This window comes from Ranitomeya variabilis, chromosome 2 (genome assembly GCF_051348905.1).
Source record: "Ranitomeya variabilis isolate aRanVar5 chromosome 2, aRanVar5.hap1, whole genome shotgun sequence".
Classification (NCBI taxonomy): domain Eukaryota; kingdom Metazoa; phylum Chordata; class Amphibia; order Anura; family Dendrobatidae; genus Ranitomeya; species Ranitomeya variabilis.
In genome coordinates this window covers 827,109,468-827,133,519 of record NC_135233.1, presented here as the reverse complement: position 1 = coordinate 827,133,519, position 24,052 = coordinate 827,109,468, and the positions used below count along the sequence as shown (strand labels likewise).

At 41.1% G+C, this 24,052-nt stretch overlaps 1 protein-coding gene across 4 annotated transcripts in view; it reads left to right on the top strand.

The window, feature by feature from the left end:
* Window positions 1-24,052, top strand: part of MCPH1 (microcephalin 1) — a 435,753-nt gene that overhangs the window by 78,195 nt on the left and 333,506 nt on the right. For all 4 annotated transcript variants that reach the window (XR_013221834.1, XM_077290054.1, XM_077290052.1 and 1 more), the window contains exon 9: window positions 17,713-17,825. Coding sequence is in view for 3 of the 4 variants with exons in the window: in XM_077290054.1 (XP_077146169.1) it covers window positions 17,713-17,825 (113 nt within the window). In the remaining variant the exon portion in view is untranslated. The remainder of the gene's footprint in view (window positions 1-17,712; window positions 17,826-24,052) is intronic.

Here is a 24,052-nt window from a genome sequence, read left to right as displayed (position 1 = left end):
ATAAGTTTAATGAGCGGTCCCACGTGACCGCTGTACAGGGGAAGAGCTGCGGCACCCGGAGACAGTGTGACGGGCAGGGGGAGCGTCAGGATCGCCGGGACTAGGTAAGTATGCCTCAGCGCCCTCTCCCCCTCACCCGCCGACCCTGCCACAGACCGTGACTCGAGTATAAGCCGAGAGGGGCACTTTCAGCCCAAAAATTTGGGCTGAAAATCTCGGCTTATACTCGAGTATATACGGTACCTTCCTGCGCTCCCTCGCAGCGTTTTGTTCCGGTGCCAGCAGTTCCTTGTAAGCAGTGCATGGAAGGGACTTGCACTGCTCACAAGCAGAGCACAGCTGCCGGAATGCTCACTGATCCCCAGGCCGGAACTACGTGCGTCGAGAGCAGTGAGTATTTAGTAGCGCGCACAGTGTCAGCCTCCGGGAGGTCATGTGTGCCCACTACTTAAAAGAAATGAATATTCACGTCTCTCCATGCCCATGGGAGTGGAGAGAGGTAAATATTCATTTCTCTTAGGTAAGCGGGCACACGTGACTGCCCGGCAGCTTCAGGAGCCGGCTGCTGTGGCTAACACTGCGTGCGATTACAGGGAAATGAGTATTTACTGCCAGCGCAGTGAATATTCATTTCTCTTTAGCAGCGGGCACAGGTTTTAGCCGCAGCAGCCGGCTCCTTCCCACGTGATGTGCTGCTCCCCCTCCATTTTCTGGACACCTCACTTGAGTATAAGCCGGGGTGGGGGGGGGGGGGGTCTTGCGTTTTTAGCACAAAAGAGTGTGCTGAAACATTCTGCTTTACTCGAGTGTTTACGGAATATTCCCAAACTGGAATATTCCATCAATTTATGCAGTTAACAATTTAAAAAAAAATGGACAGAAGACTTTCATAAGTTAGGAGTTTTTTTTTTTTTCATTGGCCATGGCTTCATCATGCTTGCATAAAGTTTGATTTTAGCCTAAAACCAAATCTTCATGTAACCTTGGCATATGCAATAGAAGGACCTCCTTACTTTTTCAATGCGCCACCTTTAGAAATTAGTCAAAGGTGTGATATGATAGGCAGCAAAGTACAGTCATGGCCACGTTTTGAGACTGACACAAATTTTGTTTTTTACAGGGTTTGATGCTTCAGTTTTTAGGGCGGCTGCAGATGAACATAAGAAAAGATTTTTTTTCTAATTTATGGTCCGATTTTCCGTTTGTCAGTTTATGTCCGTTTCACATCCGTGTGCGTTTTCATATAACTACATTAAAAAATGTACATGAGCAAATACTGTTCTAAGTTTATAATAGAAATGTATCCTTAAAAATCAAATACCATGTTATTTTTTGTGTGAAATCCGTTTTTTTTTTGTTTTGTTTTTACAAACTCATAGACTTAAATGGATGAGTCTCCCAAGAAAGGAGTGCATGTTGCAGGGTTTTTTTTTCAGTTTTTTCTTGGTGCTCACGGACACTTGGACCGAGAAGAGTCGTACATTTGCACAACACTATTGAATGACATGGGTCAGTGTGTTGTACGTGTGCTATCCGGTTAGAAATTGGACATCGCACGTCCGATGTATACGATTGTCTGCATGAGCCCATAGATGTTTCTATAGTGATGAAGCCCAAATCTTGTGGCCAAAGCTTTAGAGTGCACTTTTTTAACCATGTGCCACAAGAGCATGAAAATATTAGCTAAAACAACATCTAAAGATGAGCTATAATTTTTTTCTTTTCATGTTTCAGCATTGACAATCACTAGTACAGTTGCGTTTACTGTTGATTTGCTATCATTAGTACTGTGAAATAGATATCTCTTACTATCTTTCTTGATTTTAGTGTTTATAATTCAATGGTCTTATACAATAAAACACAATATGTTTTGTAAAGTTAATGATTGCGTGTTAAATTGAGTGTGGCTGTTTTATTTTGAGTCTGAGAGACCATGGATCAATCAAGCAAGACGAAACTTAAAGAAGTGGTTATTTATGTTTGTGTTGAGAAAAATGTGGAAACTATTAAAAATTAAAAAATGGTTTGTTGCAATCTATTTTTTTCCAATTGTTGGAGCTGTGTAAGGGAATTGATTTGTATTTTTTTGCTTGTTCAACTGGGTCATTCCATTGTAGCTTACGTTACATCACAATATAGTAACTTACGTTACAAAGATGGTGGTAACTCACCTTATAATAAGTTTAATCCAATGGATGGTAACATATTGTAACGTAAGTTACTATCAGCTTAGTAACATAAGTTATCTATATTTCTTGTAATAAAAATTGTTGCAAATTGTTGCTTTTAACTTGAGAGGTTAAATTTAATTTTTTAAAGTTGCTGGGACTATGGTGTTTTAATACAATAAAAATAGTGTTTCTCCCCTGTTTACCAGAACAGAAAATTTGGCAGACTCATGAAGGACAATTGCCTTTCCTTTTTTTGTAATGTAAGTTACCAAGTAATAACACTGTATTTTGTATTTAATTTTATTGGTGAAAAATCAAACTGTGTTGAAATCTAATGAGAATAGTTTAATGTACAATGTACATTCACTCCTTTTTGTGCCATTTTTTGGCTTGTGAATGTAACGTAAGTTACCATGGAATGACCCATCTGATGTTTTTAAACCATTTTGGGGTCCATACAATGTTTTATTACTTTTTATTGCATTTTTAAGGGGAGGTGCAATGACAAAAAAAAAAGCAAAACAGCAATTTTGGCATTTCGGTTTTGCTTTACAGTGTTGTATGGTTTCCTTCCTCCTTCCCTGATATTTGATGTATATGTACATTATAATGGGGAAGGTCTATGTCATAATGGAGGAAAAAGTTGGCGTAATTGCTGCCAGGAGCATGGCTTAACTGACACTGAGTCTCTATAGTGACAGCCAGGGACGTTGCTGACACCATTCCTGGCTGTTAAAGTGAACCTGTCAGCGTGATTTTACGAAGTAAAATACAGGCATTTTCATGTTGGCGTTGTTACACTGATTAAAATGATACCTCGGGTGAAGAAATCAGTCTGGTGGTTCTTGTATAATCAGTGTTAGAAGTTTTCAGTTAATGAGATGCCCGTGCTTCAGGGCGGGACTGTAAGCAGAGTCTTATCTCTGAGCTCTAGGCCAGAGAAACCAAGGAAATCCAATAAATAAGGCAGTACTCTGTAGCGCCATAGCTTGCAAATATGAAAATTTAATTGCATTACTGCACTAGAAATATGAAAATTTGAGAAAGCTTAGCGCATAAATTGGCCAATTCATGTGTACCTGGAAGCCACGGTAAGGCGTTTCTCATTACTAGGACCTATCAATGCCAATCCTCTCTTAGAATACAGTCCTCATCTGTATGGGAACCTGTGATTCCTCTCTCAGACTAAAATCTATATCTCTGTGGAGAATCAATGTAACAGCGCTAACGTGACAATACTTGTAGTTTACTGAGCAAAATCCTGCTGACAGGTTCACTTCAAACCTTCTAAATCAATAGCGATCGCAGCATTTAGAAAGTTGTAAGAGAGAGGGGACTCCCTATTTTAACGGAATGGCCCATTCCAACCCTAGTGACGTGGCTGAAGGAAACTGATGGATGTCTTTACATTTAGAGGTCAAACTATGACTTCCAGCTCTGTGGCTTGTTAGACCCAGCTTATGGCAGGATCCAGCAGGCCTCTTGTCAGTGTATGACTGGTAGGTCTAATACTCTGCAATGCATCAATATTGCTGGGTGTTAGACTAGTAATCAAACACTAACATGTTCAAGTCCCATAAAGACCAAGTAAAATGAAACTGTAAAAAAAACCCAAAACCTAAAACTGTTTTGCCAATAAATATGCGTAGTACAGATTTTTGGTATTGTCTTGGTCAACCTGATCTATAGCTTTGTTACACCATTTAATCCCTACAGTGAACACCATAAATAATCACAACAAACTGGTACAGCTAAAAATATCATCTCATCGCCTAAAAGACATGTTGGAAAAATAACTTTACAGCTCTGTATATCGCAATTTATAAACAATTTTGTTTTTTTCCTAAAAAATATTTGTGTGCAAAAGTAACCATACATAAAAACAAAAAAAGCTAACTAAGGGTGTTGCATTTTGCCTGTGGAAAAAAAACACACCATTTTATAGTACCAGCAAAGGTGAATTACATTTTTGAAATCTCATGCACATGCTGCTTATTTTCTTTGCAGATTTGAAGTAGTTTCAGATCTGCAGCATTTTTCACTGATTCCAATGAACAAGAAAAAACACATGCGAAAAGCGTCCATTTTTTTTCCTGAGGACAGTCCAGTATTTTCAGCAGATTTTCCTGCTGCAAAGACTGAATGGTGATCATGCCCAATTTCACGCTCATTCTGATCACTCTCACCCAAAGAATAAAGTTGTTTTATTACTTTTACTGGATAGTAAGAAGTATAAAATCTAAATGTAAATTTTTAGTATGCATAAGTAGCAAAACATAACCGCTTTAAATCTGTTATTGCTGTGATTGTTCTAACCTGGAGTATAAAGTCGTGTTATCACTTATACCGCAGAGTGGACTGCATATAAAAATAAAAACGCTTCTTGAACTGCTATTGATTTGTTCATTCTGCCCAAAAATCTCATTAGACTCTGATCATTTATCCCATGCCTTATGTTTGGTGTTTCCATCTAAATCGCTAAAAAAAAACAGGATTTAGACAAATCCCTGTACAGAACCATTCACTTTGATGCAGATGGAGTCACTTTAAACTCCATCCAACCTCTTTCCCAGCAGCCTACTATGTTTTTATCCCTTTCGCGCCCGAGCCTGTTTTTGCCTTCGTGACCGGGGCAATTTTTACACTTTATGAATAACTCTGGAATGCTTGAACGGATCCCGGTGATTCTGAGACTCTTTTCTCGTGACATATTGTACTTTATGATAGTGGTAAAATTTCTTCGATATGACTTGCGTTTATTTGTGGGAAAAAAAAAAGGAAATTTGGTAAAAATCTTGAAAATTTCACAATTTTCAAACTTTAAATTTTTATGCCCTTAAATCAGAGAGTCATATTGCACAAAATATTTAAAAAACATTTCCCTGTTTGTTATGCAACCCCCACATGTATTCAAGCTGTCAAGTAGCCGCAAATCAGGCAGCTGCGTTGACCTAAACTAAATCTCCGAGCACGCCAAAATATTCGGAGAGCACCCGAGCATGCTCGTAGAAACCTGAGTAACGAGCATACTCATCACTAACCTGCACCCCTCAAGGTACTCAAAACCACATTCAAGAAGTTTATTAACCCTTCTGGTGCTTCACAGGAATTAGTGAGATGTGGAATGAAAAAATGAAAGTTTTACTTTTTCCCACAAAACTTTTACTTCAACTGCAAATTTTTCATTTTCACAAGGGAGAAAAAAGCATAATAAAACTTGTTGTGCGATTTCTCCTGAATACGTCGATACCGCAAATGTGATAGAAAGCTACAGTTTGAAGTCACGGCAGGGCTCGGAATCCAAGAAGCACCATTTGACTTTTGGAATACAATATTGGTTGGAATCAATAGTGGACACCGTGTCGCGTTTGGAGAGTGCCAGACATGACTAAACAGTGGAAACCCCCATCAAGTGACCCCATTTTGGAAACTAGACCCCCCAAGGAACTTATCTAGATGTGTGGTGAACCCCAAAGTGCTTTACAGAAGATAATAACGTAGAGCTGTGAAAATAAAAAATCATATTTTTTCCACAAAAATTATCTTTTCGACCTCAATTTTTTATTTTTACAAGGGTAGCAAGAAAAAGTGGTCCCCAAGGTTTGTTGTGCATTTCTCCTGAGTATGACAATACCCAGTATTTGGTGGAAAACTGTCTGGGAGCATGGCAGAGCATGAAAGAGAAGGAGCACCATTTGACTTTTGGAATACAAAATTGGCTGGAATCGATAGCTGATGTCATGTTGCGTTTGGTGTGCCCCTGACGTGCCTAAACAGTGGAAACCCCCAACAAGTGACCCCATTTTGGAAACTAGACCCCCCCCAAGGAACTTATCTAGATGTGTGGTGAGCACTCTGAACCCCCAAGTGCTTCACAGAAGTTAATAACGTAGAGCCGTGAAAATAAAAAAATCATGTTTTCTCCACAAAAATGATTTTTCGACCTCAATTTTTTATTTTCCAAAGGGTAACAGGAGAACTTGGACTCCAAAAGTTGTTGTGCAATTTATCCTGAGTATGCTGACACCTCATATGTGGGGGTAAATCACTGTTTGGGTGCATGGCCGAGCTCGAAAGGGAAGGAGCACCATATTGGAGAGCAGATTTTGCTGGAATTGTTTGTGGGTGACATGTCACATTGTCAGAGCCCCTAAGGTGCCAGAACAGCATAAGCCCCCCCAAATGACTGCATTTTACAAAATACTTCCCTGAATAAATTCTTCTAGTGCTGCAGTGAGCAAACTGGCACCACGGCTATTCCATAGACAATTATACCATTGGGCAGTGAAGAAAAAATAATTACATTTTTGTGTAAATCATGTTTATTAAAGCGAGTAAACAATACATAAACAAAGTAGAATAAGAACATAATCAGTCTAATTAATAGAATCATACTTATATTTCTGGCATAAGGTTAATGACCTATCATTTTCAAGATCTTTATTGGCCAGAGCCAAGATTATCTCTTCTTCCGTTTAATAACGTTAGTTATTATTATAATAATCAGTAAGAGAACCAATCAATAATTACATTTTTACCACTAAAATGTTTTTTTTAACCCCAGAATTTACATTGGAAAATAGGTAAATAGGTAAATGGTCACTTCACCCATAGATGAATTTGCAGAGGGGTATTTTGGAGAGCCGCTACATGCCAGAACAACAGAATCCCCCTGAAGTGACCCCATTTTGGAAATGATACCCCTCTGGGAATTCATCTATGGATATAGTGACCATTTGCACTACATGGATGATTTCCAGAAACACATATTGGAAGTTTTAGAGCAAAAGTGTCATGGTAGTGCCCAATATATTATGCACAGTTTGTGTCTCTGGAGATATCCCTCCACCTACCCTTGAAAATTAAGACAGCTCTACTCAAATGTGTCGGTCACTAAATAAACCAAATACTTGAATGTCAAAACAGTTTAAAAACGTGGTTCTGTGTGGAAGATTTTAAAGCAGTCATGGAGGCATAAGGCTGGTAATGATGGGCATTGTGGGCAATAATGGGTATCATGCCTCATTCCTCTCTTGGAACATATACGACATCTTTGGGGGGTTCTTTTTTATTCCTGTTACTGGGATGAGTGCAATAAAATGTCGCTCAGTGAGTCTTCTGACCTCTTCAGATTCTAAAGGATGGGTGGGGACAACATTTTCAAAAACAAGATTTTCAATTACCTTTTCCTGATAATCAAGGAAATTATCTGCATTTCCGGCTTTTTTGTATATCACGAAAGAATTTTATGTGGCCACTTGAAACAAATAAATGACTAACTTCTTATACCAGGTATATGATTTTCTTGATACCTTGTATGGCTGTAGAACCTGATCTGCAAGGTCCACACCCCACATATATTTGTTGTCAATGACAGACACAGGTTTTCGAGTAGTGGATAACTGTTCTTCAATGGCATCTGTGTGGATCGAGCTCAAGATAAAAATCTCTTTTTATCCTTATACTTAAGGGAAAGCTGCTCTCCATTGCATAAAGACCCTGACTGCCCCTTTTGGAACTTTTCGTTGACCAACGATTGTGGAAACCGCTGACGGTTTTTGCAAATGGTCCCACAAGCCCCTATGTTATGTTCAACTAGACTTTTAAATAGGGGTATCCTAGTTGTAGTAGTTGTCAACATTCAGATTGTAGCCTTTTTGTAAAAATGGAGTTATCTGCTCCCAAACGACTTTTCCAGATGTTCCCATATAAGTAGGGCATCCTGGTGGGTTTAGTTGGCTGTCTTTCCCCTCATAAATGCGAAAAGCTGATGTATATCCAGTTGAACTCTCGCACATTTTGTAAAGCTTTATTCCGAACCTTGCCCTCTTAGAAGGAATAAATTGCTTGAGGTGCAGTCTTCCTTTGAATGTTACAAGGGACTCCTCAATGGAAATGTTTTCTGTTTGTTTAAGAACTTTTCTGTTAAGTCTTCAATGATGAGTCTGATATTGAATAGTCTGTCATGTTCTGGGGCATTTTTGGGCAGGCATCGACTATTGTTGTTAAAATGCCAAAATCTCATGAGCATTTCATAACTGGTCCTAGGAAGAAAGGCAGAAAACATAGGGGTAGCTTGAACAGGGTAGTTGGACCAATAGGACCGAATGCTCGTTTTTTTTTTTAAACAAGCCGCATAGCGAATGTACACTACCGTTCAAAAGTATAGGGTCACCCAGACAATTTTGTGTTTTCCATGAAAACTCATACTTTTATTAATCAAATGAGTTGCCAAATGAATTGAAAATCTAGTCCAGACATTGACAAGGTTCGAAAAAAAAGATTTTTTGAAATAATAATTTTCTCCTTCAAACTTCAAAGAATGCTCCCTTTGTAGCAATTACAGCATTGCAGACCATTGGCATGCTAGCAGTTAATTTGCTGAGGTAATCTGGAGAAATTTCACCCCATGCTTCCAAAAGCCACTCCCACAAGTTGGTTTGGCTTGATGGGCACTTTTTACATACCATACGGTCAAGCTGCTCCCACAACAGCTCAATGGGGTTGAGATCTGGTGACTGCGCTGGCCACTCCATTACAGATAGAATACCAGCTGCCTGCTTCTTCCCTAAATACATCAAAAAGGAAAATACCTGCCTAGATAAATGGCAAAGCTTCAAATCAATATAACCATCAAAAAAACGAACCTAGAAGCTATTTAGCCATAAAATAACAGTTTTGTTAAAGACCTACAAAGGTACAACATCAATAAACAAAAATAAAAAAATGGAGGAAGAAAATATGCAAAAAAACCACCAAGAGGTAATACAATGCAATGATGTTAAATATACACAGGGTTAATGAACAAGTGTTTAATTCTAATACAAATGTGCGCAAGGATCAATTTAATGGGGTCCAAACAAGGTACTTCCCTTCGCCAAAAAAAACAATGTTAAAAATGAGATAATAAATGGCACTATGCGCATATAAATATAAACCCAGGCATATTAATAATAGGGCCTACCAAAGAAAATGCAGACTCCAAAAAACATGTGGCATTATCTATTTTGTATGAAGGCTACAGCAGAAATCAAAAGGAATATAATCCTTAAATGAACAAAAAAATCATACAAAAAACCAAAATAATTTAAAGTGCATACAGTGATCTAAGTAGTATAGCAGCCTATATAGTATAGTAGCCTACATAAAGGGAATATAGTCCTTAATGTATAATGAGCCAGTCTCATACCAATAGTAAAACTGATTGGTTCAAAGTGCATACAGTGATCTAAATAATATAACAGCCTGTATAGTATAGTAGCCTGCATAAAAGGAATGTAATCCTTAATATATAGTGAGCCAGTCTCATACCAATAGTGAAACTAATTGGTTCAAAGTGCATACCGTGACCTGAGTGATGCAGCAGCCTACAAAAAGGTTAATTCACATGTGAAGAAATTTACAAAGTAACATGTATAAAGAAAAACAGCCTGGGATATTACCTCAAGGTGGTGGCAGCAACCCGACGCGCGTTTCGCGTATTGCTTCGTCTAAGGGAAAGTGCGCGGGGGAGTGGTCAGGCGTCACGTGACGCCGACTAGCAGTGACATCACGCGGGATCGCCGACGGAAGCGCCGTCATCAGACTGCCACCAATGCCAATTAAACTCCTGTTATTTAAGTAACCGGCAACATACATTCAATACACACTTTCCCTTAGACGAAGCAATACGGTTTTTTAATGGTTCTTCCCTAAATAGTTCTTCCATAATTTGGAGGTGTGCTTTGGGTCATTGTCCTGTTGCAGGATGAAATTGGCTCCAATCAAGGGCTGTCCACAGGGTATGGCATGGCGTTGCAAAAATGGAGTGATAGCCTTCCTTATTCAAAATCACTTTTACCTTGTACAAATCTCCCACTTTACCAGCACCAAAGCAACCCCAGACCATCACATTACTTCCACCATGCTTGACAGATGGCGTCAGGCACTCTTCCAGCAACTTTTCTGTTGTTCTGCGTCTCACAAATGTTCTTCTGTGTGATACAAATGCCTTAAACTTGGATTCAAGAACACTGACAGTGGACAGAGGAACATTGGAAAAAAGGGTTATGGACAGACGAATCCAAGAGTTTCTCTGGAGTCTTGGCTACCGGGGGGTAGCTGAGACCCCAGAGAACGTGATTTGGGTCAGTTTTTACTGACCCCGGTGTTGCGGTCGCCGTTATTAAAGATATAACGGCTGCCGCAAAAAAGTCAGATTTTCCATTTAATTTCTCTCTCCCCTGATGTGATCGCACATCAGAGGAGAGAGAAATAGGGTCCCCCCCACCCCCGGTATCTCCGTTGTCCCTGAAACTCCTCCTTCCCCCCGTGAAATCCCTCTGGTCACCGGCATCTTCTCCTGGGAGTAAATGGCGGCGCAGTGCGCCCGCCGAGATCTGCCGGCCGACACCTGGCAACAATAGGACATTTTTCCTATAGATTGATTTTGATCACGGGGATAGACCCTATCACAGTGATCAAAATAAAAATAATAGTAAATCAAACCCCCCTTTATCACCCCTTAGTCAGCTAAAAATAATAAAATAAAAAATGTATTTCTCTTTTTCCATTAGGGTTAGAGTTGGGCTAAAGTGAGTTGGGCTAAAGTGAGTTGGGCTAAAGTGAGTTGGGCTAAAGTGAGTTGGGCTAAAGTGAGTTGGGCTAAAGTGAGTTGGGCTTGGCTAAAGTGAGCTGGGCTAAAGTGAGGGTTAGGGTTTGGCTAAAGTGAGTTGGTCTAAAGTGAGGATTAGGGTTGAGCTAAACTGAGTTGGGCTAATGTGAGTTGGGATAAATTTAGGGTTGGGCTAAAGTGAGTTGGGCTAAAGTTAGGGTTGGGGTAAGGATTGGGCTAGGGTTGTGGTTATGTTTGGGATTAGGATTAGGGGCGTGTTGGGGTTAGGGTTGGAGTTAGAGGGGGTTTCCACTGTTTAGGTACATCCGGGGCTCTCCAAACGTGACATGGCGCCACCATTTGATTCCAGACAATTTTGCATTCAGAAAGTCAAACTGTGCTCCGTCCCTTCTGAGCCCTGCAATGCGCCCAAACAGTGGCTTTCCCCCACGGGTATCGGCGTACTAAAGAGAAATTGCACAACAAATTTTGTGCCTTCATTTACTCCTGATACCCTTGTGAAAATAAAAAAAAATAGTTCCTAAGTAAATTTTTTGTGAAAAAAGTAAAATGTAAATTTTTTCCTTCCACATTGCTTTAGTTCTTGTGAAGCATCTGAAGGGTTAATAAACTTCTTCAATGTGGTTTTGCGCACTTTGAGGGGTGCAGTTTTTAGAATGGTGTCACTTTTGGGTATTTTCTGTTACAATGACCCCCCAAAGTCACTTCAAATGTTAGGTGGTCCCTAACAAAAATGGCTTTGTAAATTTTGTTGGAAAAATGAGAAATCGCTGGTCAACTTTTAAGCCTTATAACGTCCTAACAAAAAAGTTGTTTCCAAAATTGTGCTGATGCAAAGTTGACATGTAGGAAATGTTATTTATTAACTATTTTGTGTGACACCACTCTCTGATTTAAGGGTACAAAAATTTAAAGTTTGAAAATGGCAACATTTTCAACATTTTTGCGAAATTTCCGTTTTTTCATAAATGCAAGTTATATCGGAGAAATTTTACCACTATCATGAAGTACAATATGTCACGAAAAAATAGTCTTTGAATCAGTGTGATACCTTGAAGCGTTCCAGAGCTATCTATATATAATTGTCTAAGGGGTACTTCCGTCTGTTTGTCTGTAACTTCCGTAACGGAAATCCCGAGTCGCTGATTGGTCGCGTCCGGCCGGCCGTGACAAATGAGCGTTATTGGGGCGGGAGTTAAACACCGCTTCACTTTTTACTATTGATGCTGCCTATGCAGCATCAATAGTAAAAACAGATAATGTTAAAAATAATAATTAAAAAAAAACATTATATTCTCACCTTCCGGCGTCCGCAGCACCCTTTCCCGCTCCTCGCGACGCTCCGGTCCCAAGAATGCATTGCGGCAGTGACTCGAGATCACGTAGCGGTCTCGCGAGATGATGACTTAGCGGTCTTGCGAGACCGCTACATGATCACGAGTTATTACCGAAAGGCATTACTGGGAACGGAGCGTCGCGAGGAGCATCGCTAAAGTCCTGGGCTGGATCCGGGGGCCGCTGAAAGGTGAGTATATACAGTGGGGCAAAAAAGTATTTAGTCAGTCAGCAATAGTGCAAGTTCCACCACTTAAAAAGATGAGAGGCGTCTGTAATTTACATCATAGTTAGACCTCAACTATGGGAGACAAACAGAAATAAAAATCCAGAAAATCACTGTCTGTTTTTTTATCATTTTATTTGCATATTATGGTGGAAAATAAGTATTTGATCAGAAACAAACAATCAAGATTTCTTGCTCTCACAGACCTGTAACTTCTTCTTTAAGAGTCTCCTCTTTCCTCCACTCATTACCTGTAGTAATGGCACCTGTTTAAACTTGTTATCAGTATAAAAAGACACCTGTGCACACCCTCAAACAGTCTGACTCCAAACTCCACTATGGTGAAGACCAAAGAGCTGTCAAAGGACACCAGAAACAAAATTGTAGCCCTGCACCAGGCTGGGAAGACTAAATCTGCAATAGCCAACCAGCTTGGAGTGAAGAAATCAACAGTGGGAGCAATAATTAGAAAATGGAAGACATTCAAGACCACTGATAATCTCCCTCGATCTGGGGCTCCACGCAAAATCCCACCCCGTGGGGTCAGAATGATCACAAGAACGGTGAGCAAAAATCCCAGAACCACGCGGGGGGACCTAGTGAATGAACTGCAGAGAGCTGGGACCAATGTAACAAGGCCTACCATAAGTAACACACTACGCCACCATGGACTCAGATCCTGCAGTGCCAGTCGTGTCCCACTGCTTAAGCCAGTACATGTCCGGGCCCGTCTGAAGTTTGCTAGAGAGCATTTGGATGATCCAGAGGAGTTTTGGGAGAATGTCCTATGGTCTGATGAAACCAAACTGGAACTGTTTGGTAGAAACACAACTTGTCGTGTTTGGAGGAAAAAGAATACTGAGTTGCATCCATCAAACACCATACCTACTGTAAAGCATGGTGGTGGAAACATCATGCTTTGGGGCTGTTTCTCTGCAAAGGGGCTAGGACGACTGATCCGGGTACATGAAAGAATGAATGGGGCCATGTATCGTGAGATTTTGAGTGCAAACCTCCTTCCATCAGCAAGGGCATTGAAGATGAAACGTGGCTGGGTCTTTCAACATGACAATGATCCAAAGCACACCGCCAGGGCAATGAAGGATTGGCTTCGTAAGAAGCATTTCAAGGTCCTGGAGTGGCCTAGCCAGTCTCCAGATCTCAACCCTATAGAAAACCTTTGGAGGGAGTTGAAAGTCCATGTTGCCAAGCGAAAAGCCAAAAATATCACTGCTCTAGAGGAGATCTGCATGGAGGAATGGGCCAACATACCAACAACAGTGTGTGGCAACCTTGTGAAGACTTACAGAAAACGTTTGACCTCTGTCATTGCCAACAAAGGATATATTACAAAGTATTGAGATGAAATTTTGTTTCTGACCAAATACTTATTTTCCACCATAATATGCAAATAAAATGATAAAAAAACAGACAATGTGATTTTCTGGATTTTTATTTCTCAGTTTGTCTCCCATAGTTGAGGTCTAACTATGATGTAAATTACAGACGCCTCTCATCTTTTTAAGTGGTGGAACTTGCACTATTGCTGACTGACTAAATACTTTTTTGCCCCACTGTAACTATATTTATTTTAATTATTTTTTTAACAAGGATATTGTGCCCACAATGTTATATACTGCGTGGGCTGTGTTATATACTGCGTGGGCTGTGTTATATACTGCGTGGGCTGTGTTATATACTGCGTGGGCTGTGTTATATACTGCGTGGGCTGTGTTATATACTGCGCGGGCTGTGTTATATACTGCGCGGGCTGTGTTATATACTGCGCGGGCTGTGTTATATACTGCGCGGGCTGTGTTATATACTGCGCGGGCTGTGTTATATACTGCGCGGGCTGTGTTATATACTGCGCGGGCTGTGTTATATACTGCGCGGGCTGTGTTATATACTGCGCGGGCTGTGTTATATACTGCGCGGGCTGTGTTATATACTGCGCGGGCTGTGTTATATACTGCGCGGGCTGTGTTATATACTGCGCGGGCTGTGTTATATACTGCGCGGGCTGTGTTATATACTGCGCGGGCTGTGTTATATACTGCGCGGGCTGTGTTATATACTGCGCGGGCTGTGTTATATACTGCGCGGGCTGTGTTATATACTGCGCGGGCTGTGTTATATACTGCGCGGGCTGTGTTATATACTGCGCGGGCTGTGTTATATACTGCGCGGGCTGTGTTATATACTGCGCGGGCTGAGTTATATGATATGTGGGGTGTATTATATACTACATGGCTGTGCAATATACTAAGTGGGCTGTGTATATACTGTGGGCTGTGTTATATACTGTGTGGGCTGTGTTATATACTGTGTGGGCTGTGTTATATACTGTGTGGGCTGTGTTATATACTGTGTGGGCTGTGTTATAGACTGTGTGGGCTGTGTTATATACTGCGTGGCCTGTGTTATATACTACATCGCTGTGCTATATGCTACGTGGGGTGTTATATACTACGTGGCTGTGCAATATACTTCGTGAGCTGTTATATACTACGTGGCCTGTTATATGCTCCGTGGCCTGTGTTATATACTGTGTGGCCTGTGGTATATACTATGTTGCTGTGCTATATACTACGTGGGGTGTGTTATATACTATGTGGGCTGTGTTATATACTGCGTGGGCTGTGTTATATACTGCGTGGGCTGTTATATACTGCGTGGGCTGTGTTATATACTGCGTGGGCTGTGTTATATACTGCGCGGGCTGTGTTATATACTGCGCGGGCTGTGTTATATACTGCGCGGGCTGTGTTATATACTGCGCGGGCTGTGTTATATACTGCGCGGGCTGTGTTATATACTGCGCGGGCTGTGTTATATACTGCGCGGGCTGTGTTATATACTGCGCGGGCTGTGTTATATACTGCGCGGGCTGTGTTATATACTGCGCGGGCTGTGTTATATACTGCGCGGGCTGAGTTATATGATATGTGGGGTGTATTATATACTACATGGCTGTGCAATATACTAAGTGGGCTGTGTATATACTGTGGGCTGTGTTATATACTGTGTGGGCTGTGTTATATACTGTGTGGGCTGTGTTATATACTGTGTGGGCTGTGTTATAGACTGTGTGGGCTGTGTTATATACTGCGTGGCCTGTGTTATATACTACATCGCTGTGCTATATGCTACGTGGGGTGTTATATACTACGTGGCTGTGCAATATACTTCGTGAGCTGTTATATACTACGTGGCCTGTTATATGCTCCGTGGCCTGTGTTATATACTGTGTGGCCTGTGGTATATACTATGTTGCTGTGCTATATACTACGTGGGGTGTGTTATATACTATGTGGGCTGTGTTATATACTGCGTGGGCTGTGTTATATACTGCGTGGGCTGTGTTATATACTGCGTGGGCTGTGTTATATACTGCGTGGGCTATGTTATAATGCGTGGGCTGTGTTATATACTGTGTGGGCTGTGTTTTATACTGCATGGCCTGTGTTATATACTACGTCGCTGTGCTATTTACTATGTGGCTGTGCAATATACTACGTGGTCTGTGTTATATCCTGCGTGGGCTGTGTTATATACCGTACTCCGTGGGCTGTGTTATATACTCCGTGCTGCTGAGAAATCTACATCTTTTCTTAATATGTAAATGAACTCGTAAGGAGATCCATGTCCGGCCCACAGATCTTCAGTATCAAGACAGTAAGTCATTACATGTCTCACACTGGTAACGCCCCTTTTCATTTACAATAAGCACTGGAGTCAGATACTGAAGGTCTGTGGGCCGGACATGGATCTCCGTATGATCTCAATTACATATTAAGAAAAGATGTAGATTTTTCGGGAACGAGACATTGGATTAGCGATATCAAGGTATTATTTTATTCAGCTTCCTTTGACCTGCATGCCCATATAGATGGCTTAGGAGGGTTGATCCTACGGACACATTACCTTTAATAATGTCCCTTTTATTTATATGTTTTACTTCACTTTTTGATAGTTCATAGAAGTACACTCCGCCACAAAGTAAATGACACTTTTAGAACCGGAAAGTAAAGGGCAAACAAAGACTATATTGATTCATGTTTAAAGGGCACCTGTCACCCCCAAAATGGCTGGTGAGGTAAGCTCACCGGCATCAGGGGCTTATCTACAGCATTCTGTAATGCTGTAGATAAGCCGCCGATGTTACCTGAAAGAGGAGAAAAAGACGTTAGATTATACTCACCCAGGGGCGGTCCCGCTCTGGTCCGCGTCTGATGGGTGTCTCCGGTCCGCTCCGGCGCCTCCCATCTTCGTTCCATGACGTCCTCTTCGGGTCTTCGCGCCGCGGCTCCGGCGCAGGCGTACTTTGTCTGCCCTATTGAGGGCAGAGCAAAGTACTGCATTGCGCAGGCGCCGGGCCTCTCTGACCTTTCCGGCGCCTGCGCACTGCAGTACTTTGCTCTGCCCTCAACAGGGCAGACAAAGTACGCCTGCGCCGGAGCCGCGGCGTAAAGACCCGAAGAGGACGCCATGGAATGAAGATGGGAGGCGCCGGAGCGGACCGGAGACACCCATCGGACGCGGACCAGAGCGGGACCGCCCCTGGGTGAGTATAATCTAACGTCTTTTTCTCCTCTTTCAGGTAACATCGGCGGCTTATCTACAGCATTACAGAATGCTGTAGATAAGCCCCTGATGCCGGTGAGCTTACCTCACCAGCCATTTTGGGGGTGACAGGTTCCCTTTAAAGCCAAAGTAGAGAACTGGTATCTGGAATGCAGGCATGCAGAGATGTACTGCACAGCAGGAGAGCCATGTAATGGGCTTTAGTCCCGAACACTCAGATGCATCTTATCTATTGCGTGTTTTAATCTAAATCAATAAAACGTTCTTTTTTTTTCCTCTTTCTCTCTTTACTTTATTGTCCTAATATATCTGTTATGTTGTGGAGAGAAGAAGGTGGCGGGATATTAAAGCTTCCTTTCAGTTTTTGGGTTATGGCTTTTCAAATCCCTTCTATACTATGTATGTGAGCAGGGGGCTTAAAGGCTTGACGGGTGATCTGACGTGTTCTCCGTCCTTCTCTGTGATTTTAGTTCTTACGGTAGATTGATTTTATGTAGCACTATACGTGTTCCGCCTACTTTTTTTTAACGTGATTTATATATGGCCTTTTGCATAAGATGTCTCTTTGTGGAGGAGTCTTTCATGTTCTCTAGACGTCTGTCATACTTGGGCATGAAAATAGATATAATGGCCTTACATGTGCCTACGCAAGAGCGATTGGGGAGATTATAGCGTTTTGTCTCATTCATTTTGTCAATACCGTTCAGAACGGTGAACTGTTCAAGGTTTATATTTTTGAGCCCTAATTAGATGTTTCATTTAATTGATTCTTTTTTTAGGTGCAGGAAGTAAAACTTCTGCTTCTGATGCAATAGGCGGTCTGTCTGAAATGTTTAATGAACAAAGAAATAAATGCACAGAGGATTCAAGGAAAGCGGAGAAAAGCAGAAAGGTCAGTTGAACTGTAAATTACTTTGATTGGTCCTTTTTTAGTGTTTTGCTCAGCAGTGGATTTCTGAATGTGTAGCACAAATCTGTATTGATTGGGTAAAGTACTGAAGCCGTTGAATATGCCGCTAATGCCGACAGCTTATTGACTCGTCTCTTCTGACCAGGAATGACAAAGCCGTGAGAATAATTTGTACATTGTATGCAATGAGAATGGAGGTGAAAAGCATAAAAAACAATACATAAACCAGTTATTACATTGCTGTCTACTTTGCACAAGAAGCAGAGAAACATCTGCTGTATCTCTGTCATTGCCGTAACTACTTAAATCACCTATTCTAACAAGCCTGATGGCAGGGAGTGTTCGGCATGTGTAAAACAGGCAGGGATCGCAGCAGCAGCTGAAAGAATTAAGATGCACTGCCTATAAAACTGAGGTTCCATTTTACACTCAAACCTGAGGATTCAAATGCGAAGATGTAAAATGCTATATACAGGTGCTTCTCGCTAAATTAGAATATCATCAAAAAGTTAATTTTCAGATCTTCAATACAAAAAGTGAAATTCATATTATATAGAGTCATTACAAACAGAGTGATCTATTTCAAGTGTTCATTTCTGTTAATGTTGATGATTATGGCTTATAGCCAATGAAAACCCAAATGTCATTATCTCAGTAAATTAGAATACTTTTTGGAAGGCCAGGTTGCTTTGATAGCAGCCTTCAGCTCATCTGCATTGTTGGGTCTGGTGTCTCTCATCTTCCTGTTGACAATTCCCCATAGGGTTAAGATCAGACAAATTTGCTGGCCAATCAAGCACAGTGATACTGTTGTTTTTAACCCCTTAAAAGACCAGAGCTATTTTGTTAGTTTTTTATTTTCATTTTTTTGTTTTCCTTTTTCCCAGAGCCATAACTTTTTTACTTTTTGGTCAAAATGGTCATGTTAGGAGCTTGTTTTTGTGGGACAAATTGTACTTTTGAACGACACCATTGGTTTTAACATATCGTGTACTGGAAAAAGGGAAAAAAAAATCAAAGTACGGTGAAATTGCAAAAAAGTGCAATCCCACAGTTGTTTTTTGTTTTGCTTTTTTACTATGTTCACTAAATGCTAAAACTGACCTGCCTTTAGTGCGTTATGAGCCTTTAGTCATAGAATAGTCTGAACAAAATGACATACACAAAATAAAAAGATAATCGTATAGAAGGAAAAAAAAAACACTTTAAATACATGAAAGTGCTATTAAGAGAAATGCAGAAATCAGACCAGGAATGAACAGATTTTAACAATTTAAACACTTTAATAATTTAAGAGTTCCTGTCGCCTGGTTTCAATCCGCCATTTTCCTGTATGGAGCCGCACAAGTTAATTAGGACTAACTCGGTGGCATCAGTTGTATTATCTTTTTTGTGTGGTTGGAGCGCCATTGGGGGTCATGAACTCCATAAGGACCAGGCTTAAAGGGAACCTGTCACCCCCCTCAGGCGTTTGTAACTAAAAGAGCCATATTGTGCAGCACTAATGCTGCGTTCTGACTAGGTGGCTCTTTTAGTTATGATGCCTGCACACGCTGAAATAAGCGTTTATAAAATGTGCCCCCTCATACCGTGAAACCGTCCGGGAGGCGGGACTTTCCTTCCTTGTCAGACGCAGCACAGCCGTCACTCTGGGCCTGTGCGCACCGAGCGCCGCCTCCTCTTCCAGCATTATCGTCCCCGGCGCCTGCGCTGTAAGTACGAAGGGCAGCGTAACTGCTCATGACTGAAAAAAAAACTTAATGCGCAGGCGCCGGGGACGATAACGCTGCAAGAGGCGGCGGCGCCTGGCGCACACAGGCCCGGAGTGACGGCTGTGCTGCGTCTGACAAGGAAGGAAAGTCCCGCCTCCCGGACGGTTTCATGGTATGAGGGGGCACATTTTATAAACGTTTATTTCCGCCTGTGCAGGCATCATAACTAAAAGAGCCACCTTGTCAGAACGCAGCATTTGTGCTGCACAAGGTGGCTCTTTTAGTTACAAACGCCTGAGGGGGGTGACAGGTTCCCTTTAATTTTGCTCTAATGTCCATACTAATTACCACTGTTACATTCCTGGAGCTATAGCATTATTTTTTTATAGATGTAGCTTAATGAAGTTTTATTTTTTCCATAGGAAAAGTTGTATTTGTCTGTGGCACCATTTTAGGGTATATGCAATCTAATTCATTACTTTTATTAACTCTGCATGCGAAGATATAAAAACAATACCAATTCTGCTCCTGTTCTTTGACATTTGTTATTTTACACTATTTGTGCAGCAGATAAAGTGTTTATTCTGTCAGTAAGCACAAATATGGTGATACCAAAGTTATTTCGCTTTTATTTATTACTTTTATTTTTATTCAATAATAATATATATATATTTTTTTTTTTTTAAAGGATCATTTGTCTTTGTATTGCTATACGGTGAGAGTCATAACTAATATTTTCCTGCCAACAGAGCTTTGTGAGGGTTTATTTCTTGTGGGTCAAGCTGAAGCTTTAACTAGTACCATGTTGGGATACATTAAACCTTTTGAACAAGAAAATGCAAATCTGGCATTGTGTTTACATATATGAGTATATATTATATACTTTTTTGAATACACAATGCCTTGTTTGCATTGGTACTAAAAAAAACAAAAAAAACAAAACAAAAACTAAAGAAACCTCTAAAACAATATTTTATTTATAATAGTTAAGAACTAGAATAGTATTCAAACACACACAAAAAATGAGATACACTGAGGGAACATTGGGTACAGTCTAACGAGGTAAAATAATAGAATTTATACCTGTATTGCTCTACTAGGCCCTATAGGCTGATGGCCTACCTGTCAGCGGGTGTTGGCACCCTATATGAGCGCCCCCGCTCCTTGACGGCTGTCCCTTAGTTGCCTATTACCCCCTACCTAATGATAATATACACAACAGAAAAGAACAGATTCACTTTAGACCCAATGTGTGTATCAAGTGAATCTGTGAGTCTATCTTCCAGATAATAGTATATCTTGTAAAGCTATATGTTCTAGGTTAGATCACCGCTTCAGGACTTGTTTAGCGTATGTTATTAAATATATAAGGCCTTGTAATGGATTAGTATCTGGACAGTGAGTCAGGAGAAAAAAAGCTAAGCTAGATCAGAGGCTCAACTACTACATATTGCGTTTGTAGTTCTGAGTGTTATCCAGCCTGTCAGTAGTACCCTGACAGGCTGCCTAATAGACCATACTCAGAGACCCTGCTAACTGCTTCCTGCTTACCAGCATTCCAGGTTTTCTGATTAGTAGGCCTGGTGCAACGTCAGGCGTACATCACCCCATATCTACAGATCAGCAAAAGCACTGACTCTGGCAGGTAGGAGGCAGTTTGAAGGTCTCCCATCCAGTGGCCATGGACTACTGACGTAGCCACTGGGCCATCATGCTTTGAATAGATTTGCTCATTTTTATGGCTAGGCCTTATTGGCTGCATCGAGCCATTACCGCTGCAGCCCTGTAAACAAAACCTGATGTGGGTAATAGTGGAGATGCGGTGCTGGAGTATTGGTATCCTCAAGTAAGTAATGCTTCTTTTGTTATTTTAAGCCATAAAGAGCGTAATAACCTCCAATCCACAATGCTTCTTGGTGGTAGAATTCTATATGTCAGAGTCTCTATACCATGACATACAAAGGGCCTTAGTACATTACGTTGCCTTTATAGCCATGGGGGGATAATTTTAAAGATAGTTTTTAAAAAATTATGCAAAAACAACTTTTTGTATTTTAATAGTTTTTTCTGGTCTAATTTAATAAGCATTTGTACCACAACAAAACTGGTGGCTGTACCTATAGTATTCTTGGTTATATTTTTTGTTGCGGTTGGATAAGTGTTTAAAAACATAAACATTTAATTTGAAATCCTCATACATGTATTTACTTTGTGAATACTGGTTTTACTACTCAAATTTGGCAACTGTACACCCCGCAACTATACTGTTGAATTTTGATGCAGTGTTCTGCCACCTCCTTACATGGTCCTTTTTGGGAAGGGCAATTAATTTGCTTTAACCAAAAGAAGAAGCTGGAGGCAAACGCATGTCAGGGGTGAGGGGACGTCTGAGTTTTCACGCAAAACCTGGATGCTATTCTTTCTCTTGCATAAGGTAAAAACTGCACGTAGCACTTTCTAGTATTGCTTACATATATCACCTACTATTGGCTCGGCCAGTTACATCCTTTTGATGGACCATGGTCTCCACTTGTGGGACTCGATTTTGGGTTTATCCAATAATGTTTACATATTGTCTTTCTTTACCTCACAACCTTATTTATATTATTTATATTGATTTATATGATTCATTCATTGACCCCTTGATCCTCTTCCCTATTTTATGTATGTGAGCCATCTCTTCATTATCAGCAAGTGTGATTTCCATTCTGCCTTGCTTTGCCATCTATTGATTATTATTTTTTTTGTTTTATGTTGTCAATTCCTTGCCTTGACTATGCCAAACAGGCACGAGACATGCATCTGCGGGGACTCAAACATGTTTTTCGAGCACGCCATGAGCATGCTTGGATGACACCTTATCTGAGGTCATTCGCTCATCACTAATCTTTATCCTTTCACGTGTACCCTACTTAGCATTCCTTTTTGAGTCCAAACTTGGATAAGTGTGTAACATTTTTGTAAAGGTCATAAACATTACACCTCTTTCCAAAATGGATGTTAAACAAAAAGTGGTAGTGTGAGAGAAAAAAAAAAACATACCACCGCAAAAGAATGGGATCCGCTAGGATAAGCACCATCGGCCAACTAGTCTCAAGTTGTCCTCCTCCCCTTCTCATCATGCTAGTCTTTCTGTCAGCCATGACACACGATGAAATAGTATCTAATCTATATCCTCATTATCATCATCATGCACTACTGCTTGTCTTTCTCAGAGAATCCCTCCTGCTCTGTTGCGCCGGCAAAAATACATTTCTGATGGTGTTTCAAGGAAATAGGCATATGTTTTGAGGAAACCAGGCATATACTGCCAATCAGCCACTGGTTTGCCAACAAAACTCTCCCCTGGACAAGTTTCTGGTGGGGAATTCAATGCCGTACCACCTTGTGGAGTCTGCTGCCTTTCGAGGAATGGTGGCATGTGCTCATGCTCACTGGAAGGTACCAAGCCGCCATAATCTTGCAGAAAGAGGTGCCCACTCTGCTCCCACATGCAGGACTGCTCTTTTGACTTGTATTTGAACTTCAAAGTGTACTGTACTATAGACAACTAGGACAGAAACTATGGGCAATGATAATACAGGATTTTCGTGACCTCAGTCTTACCGGCAGATTTACCGCAGATTTATCGTGGAATTACAGCGTTTTTTGTGCGGTTTTCAACAGCGTTTTTACCCCTGCGGATTCCTATTATGGAGCAGGTGTAAAACGCTGCGGAATCCGCACAAAGAATTGACATGCTGCAGAAAATACAACACAGCATTTCCGCGCGGTATTTTCCGCAGCATGTGTACTGCAGATTTTGTTTTCCATACGTTTACATGGTACTGTACAACGCATGGAAAACTGCTGCAGATCCACAGCAAAATCCGCAACGTGTTCACATAGCCTGAGAAACACTTCACCACTTCTGTATTTCTCGCCCTCCTGGTTTTGGCATACATATGCCGATTTGAAATACTGACCAAACATCCTCACTCCAAAAAAAAGCTGAAAAAAGTGTGAAGAACACCACAAAACAAGCTGAAAAACAGGCGTTTTGAACGCAACATTTTTACTGCTAATAGAAAAGGTTTTGGCTACTGAAAAAAAATGCTGCATGTGAACATAGTCTTAGTCTGAAATGCTATGTCTATCTGTGGTGTTACATAGGACTGCATGTGACATCTACTGTACTACATTATCTGTTCTCAGAGAGTTAAGGTACCTTCACACGAAGCGACGCTGCAGCGATAGCGACAACGATGCCGATCGCTGCAGCGTCGCTGTTTGATCGCTGGAGAGCTGTCACACAGACTGCTCTCCAGCGACCAACGATGCCGAGGTCCCCGGGTAACCAGGGTAAACATCGGGTTACTAAGCGCAGGGCCGCGCTTAGTAACCCGATGTTTACCCTGGTTACCAGCGTAAAATGTAAAAAAACCAAACAGTACATACTTACATGCGTCCCCCGGCGTCCGCTTCCTGCACTGACTGAGCGCCGGCAGTAGCAGGGCA